The sequence below is a fragment of the Aegilops tauschii genome, chromosome 6 (genome assembly GCF_002575655.3).
Source record: "Aegilops tauschii subsp. strangulata cultivar AL8/78 chromosome 6, Aet v6.0, whole genome shotgun sequence".
Lineage (NCBI taxonomy): Eukaryota > Viridiplantae > Streptophyta > Magnoliopsida > Poales > Poaceae > Aegilops > Aegilops tauschii.
The window spans coordinates 75988154-75995262 of NC_053040.3; the positions used below are offsets into that span (position 1 = coordinate 75988154).

Sequence of the window (7109 nt, forward strand, 5' to 3'; positions counted from 1 at the left end):
GAAGCAATGAAAGTCATCCTCCAATAGAGTCGATATCAACAAAACAAGCATGCCGCCTTTGTACATGTCCTTCGAAACTTGGGACTATTATTACTACATTGATCCATACCAAAATTGCTACGCGAACATAGCAGGCAGACATACGTCTTCAAGATCACTTCTGTGATTAAAAAAAGGGTTCATGACATTTGCTGAAATAACACCAAATGGACATATAGTGCCTCCACAGTAAAAACCGGGACTCTTGGGGCCTACTTATGCCGGTTTTGAAACGGCTATAGAGAGTAGAAATTAAGCAACCAGAATTACGGTTGAAGTTGCTGTCCAGAATTCATCATTAGACTGTCATCAAGGAAAATCATTGCAGTAGAGCTAGAAGGCAACAAAAGTTCAGAGAAGAGAGTCTGGGTCGGATGATGCACAGCCTTGTCCAATGGTGCACAATCAAAAACTTAATGACTTCACTAGCAATTTTATACTGAAAATTTTGGCGACCACTTCATCAACACTTGCCCAAAAATCCAAGTTTCTTCTTCAGGGCATCTGAAAACTTGCTGGAGTAGTGAACTGACTTGATTACACCTTGCGTAGCTTGCAGAGAGATCTCACCACAATCCTCAATGACCAAAGACTCTAACTTATGTGCACGTCCTAGTTCAGCAATTCCAACACCAGTAATGTTATGACACGCCCGAAGTATGAGATTACTCAAGCATGGGGTGTGCGCAATGAAGCGCATCCCAGCATCAGTTACCGCATGACACAATATAAGCTCGAGTGTCTCCAGATGTGGTGAGGATGAGACGGCCTTCATCCCCTCGTCATCAAAGAAGTTGGCGTTGTTTAGCACGAGAACATGAATTGGGCAGGACTGAATGAGTGTCAGAAAACCCTTCTGTGTGAATCCTATTTCTAACGGCCAGTCACGAGAACATCGTGTAAATCTGAGGTCTACGATCTGAAGCATAGGACAGTTGAGGGCTATAGCATAAAGGCTGTTATCAGTAAATGACGTCCTGGTTTCACAGTAGCTGACATCACTAGAGTAGCACTGCAGGTTAAGACAAAGTAAGATGCTTTTAAGGTTGTTGCAGCTTCGAGATAATGCAATCATGTCATTGTCATTTAGGGCATGAACATACTCAAGGCAAAGCTTCTCCAATGCTTTACACTTCCCTAGAACAACACGAAGTCCTACTTCTGGCCAAGTTTTAATATGCGCCAATCTCAAATCCTTCAAACTGTCACAACAGAAATCATATATATCCATGCTATGAGCATTGTACGAGGAGTCATAGACCATATCACCTAGAAGACGATCATCTATTCCTCTTTTCCTCTCAAACTCAAACTTCTGGAGCTTCATCCATCCTGAACCAAACTTTAGGAAGTCACGATGATTGATTCCTTTGCAATTCTTCACTACAAGCTCTTTCAATGATCCATCCCTACCAAGGTATTCCAGCCACTCTACACTGTCAATTTTCTCGCAATCAATAAGGTGAAGGGCAGATAGACTTGTGCAACCAACTGCGACCGAGAAAAGCCCAATTGACGTTATTTTTGGTGCAGAGTTCAGCCTGAGAGACACCAATGTCTTGCAATAAGCTAAACAACGAGGCCCAGAATCATCGATGCATGAGCAGAAGCTTAAGGTGAGGTCAGTCAGCGAGGAACAGTGAGATGAAAACACAAAAAGGCCTTTGTTGTCCAACTGCTTTCCATGTCCAGGTATAAAACCAGAGTAATCAATTTCCACTTTTCGCAAATTTGGGAACCGGGCGCACAATGATGTCAGTGCTTTCGTAGCAGTGCAAAGACCAGAACCAACATAGATAGCACATCTCTGATTCCCCTCTATCTTGTAGAGCTGCTTTGACACAAGGGAAAGAGAATTCAGATCACTTGTGCTGGTGATCCTCTTGAGAATCTCTGTCACCAGAGCCTTCGGTAGGTCCTCCATCGAACAAATTCAGCTGTAGCAATTAGTTAATATATATCAAGGTTCAGAAAACAAGCGACGAGCTGAAGTCAAACTTATGATATATCAGAATAATGCATGTGAAGATGGAGATGACACCGGCGACACTCATTACAAAGAATATACTGATGAACTTTGAGCATTTTCTGTATCCCTCCAAAACTTGTGTGTTTTCATAAGCATGGAGATTTATTAAAGTAGCTAGCTAGCACCTTGTCTGTCTCTAGATTGTTAGAAAGAAAAAATGACGCTACAGGCGGGCTACATCATAAATTATACTAGCACCATAAGTAGCAGAGCCTGAATAACGGCCTAACTAAGAGAATACTTGTACAAAGAAAGGAGCTAGAATTGACGATGAATCTGAACCAACTTATTTCGAGTGGAGGCACCTAATTAATAACATGAAAACCAGAGCAAGCAAATTAGTTAGGCCATGCCATGCCTCATTAAATCGGACATGCATCATACTTGTTTGTGCATCATGCCATGTGTATGTGGTGGTTGTTTACTATGTTGTTTGTTTCTTTCCGGGTTGCTTCTCTCGTTAGCTTCTGTTTCGTTCCGGAGTTGTGAGGATTCGTTCGGCTACGTTTGTTTGTCTTCTTCATGGACTCGTTCTTCTTCCTAGCGGGATCTCAGGCAAGATGACCATACCCTCGAAATCACTTCTATCTTTGCTTGCTAGTTGTTCGCTCTTTTGCTATACCGCGCTACCTACCACTTGCTATATCATGCCTCCCATATTGCCATGTCAAGCCTCTAACCATCCTTCCTAGCAAACCGTTGTTTGGCTATGTTACCGCTTTTGCTCAGCCCCTCTTATAGCGTTGCTAGTTGCAGGTGAAGATGAAGTTTGTTCCATGTTGGGACATGGATATTGTTGGGATATCACGATATATCTTATTTTAATTAATGCATCTATATACTTGGTAAAGGGTGGAAGGCTCGGCCTTATGCCTGGTGTTTTGTTCCACTCTTGCCGCCCTAGTTTCCGTCATACCGGTGTTATGTTCCTTGATTTTGCGTTCCTTACGCGGTTGGGTGATTTATGGGACCCCCTTGACAGTTTGCCTTGAATAAAACTCCTCCAGCAAGGCCCAACCTTGGTTTTAACATTTGCCACCTAAGCCTTTTTCCCTTGGGTTCTGCAGACTCAAGGGTCATCGTTATTTGAACCCCCCCGGGCCAGTGCTCCTCCGAGTGTTGGTCCAAACTCGAGCCCTTTGCAGCGCCACCTCAGGGAAACTTGAGGCCTGGTTTTAGTTGTAGGGACTGCTCATCCGGTGTGCCCAGTGAACGAGATATGTGCAGCTCCTATCGGGATTTGTCGGCACATTCGGGTGGTCTTGCTGGTCTTGTTTTACCATTGTTGAAATGTCTTGTAAACCAGGATTCCGAGAGAAGGAATATCCTTCGTCGACCGTGAGAGCTTATAATGGGCTAAGTTGGGACACCCCTGCAGGGTATTATCTTTCGAAAGCCGTGCCTGCGGTTATGTGGCAGATGGGAATTTGTTAATGTCCGGTTGTAGAGAACTTGACACTTGACTTAATTAAAATACGTCAACCGCGTGTGTAGCCGTGATGGTCTCTTTTCGGCGGAGTCCGGGAAGTGAACACGGTTCTTGTGTTATGGTTGTGCGTAAGCAGTTTCAGGATCACTCCTTGATCATTTCTAGCTTCTCGACCGTGCGTTGCTTCTCTTCTCGCTCTCATTTGCGTATGTTAGCCACCATATATGCTTAGTGCTTGCTGCAGCTCCACCTCATTACCCATTTTCCTACCCGTAAGCTTAAATAGTCTTGATCTCGCGGGTGTGAGATTGCTGAGTCCTCGTGACTCACAGATTCTACCAAAACAGTTGCAGGTGCCGACGATACCAGTGCAGGCGATGCTACCCAGCTCAAGTGAGAGCTTGATGAAGACCTTGGTCGTTACTATGTTTCTTTTCATGTTGATCAGTAGTGGTGCCCAGTTGGGATGATCAGGGATCTAGGATTTGGGGTTATCTTCTTTTCATTTGGATTTGACCGTAGTCTGTCTATGTGTGTATTTTGAATGATGTATGATTTATTAATGTATTGTGTGAAGTGGCGATTGTAAGCCAACTCTCTTTATCCCATTCTTGTTCATTACATGGGATTGTGTGAAGATGACCCTTCTTGCGACAAAACCTACAATGTGGTTATGCCTCTAAGTCGTGCCTCGACACATGAGAGATATAGCCGCATCATGGGCGTTACAAGTTGGTATCAGAGCCATCCCCGACTTAGGAGCCCCCTGCTTGATCGAATCGCTGGCGTTGTTGAGTCTAGAATAAAAAATGTTTTGAGTCTTAGGATTATATATATCGGAGAGTCGGATTGTTTTTACTCCTCAGTCCCTTCGTCGCTCTGGTGAGGCCCCGTGACGTAGAAGTTTTGACTCTCCTCTCCTCAAATTTCACTAAAAAAATTAGGATCACGCGGGTATCTTGGAATCGTTCCGGTGGTTTTGTGACGAGAACATTGTTCTTGGTGCCTCCTGACATTTAGGGGTTGTGGCAGTGTCCCGGGGAGTTGAGCTCCGAGGTGTTGTCGTCACAATTTTATCGTTGCAGTTCTGGAATACCTGAGTTTCGCCGACATCAAAAATCTCTTTTATGCAGTTGTTGGTGAGATCACCTCGACGCCACCCAGTACTGGGGCGGGAGTTCGGGAGTATTGCCATAACTCATATAACGGATGCTTTTCGAAGGTTGAGGTACACGATTTCCGAAGGTTTCTTGGTTATGTGTTGACGGATGGATACAGCTGGATCTAGGGATTGTTAGTTTGGGTGATATATTTTGTGTCCCCTGTATCCCCAACACCAGATTGCATAATCAGAAAGTTTCAGGAGTTTATAAGTGGGAATTCAAGTAGCTCCTAGGATATCTTTCCGACAGATGCATGATTTGAGATTGGGGTTCGACGTCTAGTGGTCCGCCTATCCACGGTTGGTTTTACAGTGGTCTCGTAGTGTCTTAAAGAGTCCTTGGCTATGCCGACACGGGGACGCTTCGTATGTCATGTGCACTGCCTTGTACATGATGGTGCTATACGATCGAGCCCGTGTGGGCCCCACCACGAAAATTTCGGACGAAATCTCTATCATATGTTTGTTCCGGCTTATTCTGCAAGCCAAATCCTTTGTTTTGTTTTAATTTGTGGTATTCGAGTTGCTTCGGTGTCAAGTGTTGATTCCCTACCTTATTCTAGGTGGTGTTCTCATATTTCTATGGGGATACTAATCCTTCTTGACCATCGAGATTGCCATCTTAATTCTATTTCCAACCGGTGTGCTTCTCTTCAAGTAAATCCGATCATTCCAACATTCGCAAGATCAATTCTAAGCTTTTTCTCAACGGTGTCCGTTTCATCCGACCCAAGTTGCTTTTGTTTTCCCACCCTCCCACCCTTTTCTTCAAGGACTCAGATTTCTTAATCAAGTATCCTTTTTATTGATGCGAAGTCTCTTCATTCTTTTCTTTCAATGTTCTTACCCGGTGGTTCTCGTGAATATGTTCTTCAAGTTTATCATTCTTCATTCTTTTTCTTCTCCGGTGGACTAAAGTCAAGCCTTCAATGTTGGTCACATTCCTTTCCTTGTTTCAAATGCTTTCTCATGCTGGTGTACCTCTTAATCATCCACTTCTCGCCATTCATTTGTTCTGGAGTGCCGAAGATATCTCAGAAGATTTGTGTCTCCATTATCAATCCGTTCAAGCTATTTCGAGGTTGTTATCACATTCAAGCCATGTAATTCAACTGGCGCAATCTCTCTTCCAAGTGACCTTTTTAATGGTGTATCTTTTGAGTGGGCCCTAACCCACAGGTCTTTTCCCAGGATCTTACCTAACTCTTCTAATTCTTTCCGGAGTTATTCTCAAATTCATTGCAAAGTTTGACGTAAGAATGAATTATCATCAGTCAAATGTCTTTCTCCAAGATCTTTCAAATTCTTTTCATTGTTGGTTCAATCTTTCTAATTGTCATTCCGGAGTGCCTCAACAATTCATGGTGGTGTTTCTCATCATCATTCTCAACATTTGAAGACCGAAGAAGAGTTCCTCTTCAATCTTATCCGTTCTCTCAAAGATGCGTGGTTCTAACTTGTTGCCATCCTCTCATAATTGTTTTCAATTGTGAGAATTCTTTTCACCCATCCGGAGCATTTCAGGAGTCTTTTCAGTTTGATTCTCCGGAGCTCATCATCTTAGAATTATTCATTCAAGCTTTCAGCTCTCGTTCTCCAAATCATACCGGTGCATCATTCAAGTATTACCTAAACAGCTCGGGACCTCTGCGTTCACTTGTATCTAAATTCTCTCAAGTATCTTCGTTCATTTTCCCATTTCTTCCCAGTGTTTCTTTATCTTTTCTTCGTTCATTTTCAATTCTTACGGTGGTTCGTTCAAGAGTTCTCTTCCTTCTTTATCATATAGTTTCATTCGTTCTTTCTAATCCTACCGGTGGTTCGTTCAAGACCTTCCCAAGTTTGTTCTATCTCTCTTTAATCATTTTTTCCCATGAGAATAAGTAGTATGCCAAATCTGTTGCTTGTCATCAATCTAAATTGGTGAAGGATAAGCATAACATAATTCTTATTCTTGTTTCATCGAAGTGTTTAATCCCTTCTTTTGGAGTTCATTCGTGATATCAATTTGTCGGTGCTAAGTTGTTCACCTTTTGTTTCCGGAGTTCCAATCTCTCTCAGTTAACTCGCGCGAAGCTCCATCTAAATCATTGCAAGGATTCTTTTCATTCTTCAATTGTTCTTCAAGATTTCTCTCGGAGTTAAGATCCGCCAAGCTATACTCTAAAATAAACATGGTGTTCAACACATGTTTTGTTTTGTGGAGTCCAAGCATTCTTCATCTCGCATTCCGAAGTGCAATTCGTTCTACCTTATCATTTGAGGTGGTGTTATGTAATTCTTGACAATTTGAGTTCGCGTTTCATGATTCACAAGTTTTCAAGAGTGACATATTTAAATCCATCATTTTTTGTTCGTTCAAGAGATCTTTTCAACCAATCAATCTTTTTGTTGGAGTTATATTGGGTTATATTTCACCTACAGCCTTCCCTAAGGAATGTAGCTATTTG

General features: G+C 42.7%; 1 protein-coding gene across 1 annotated transcript; it reads right to left on the bottom strand.

The window, feature by feature from the left end:
• Nucleotides 1–500: 500 nt before the first annotated feature.
• On the bottom strand, nt 501–1978 carry LOC109779432 (F-box/LRR-repeat protein 14-like). The gene has a single exon (XM_020338051.3). It carries the CDS (start codon nt 1961–1963, stop codon nt 503–505), a length of 1461 nt encoding a protein of 486 aa, XP_020193640.1. The 5' UTR covers nt 1964–1978; the 3' UTR covers nt 501–502.
• Nucleotides 1979–7109: the final 5131 nt, after the last annotated feature.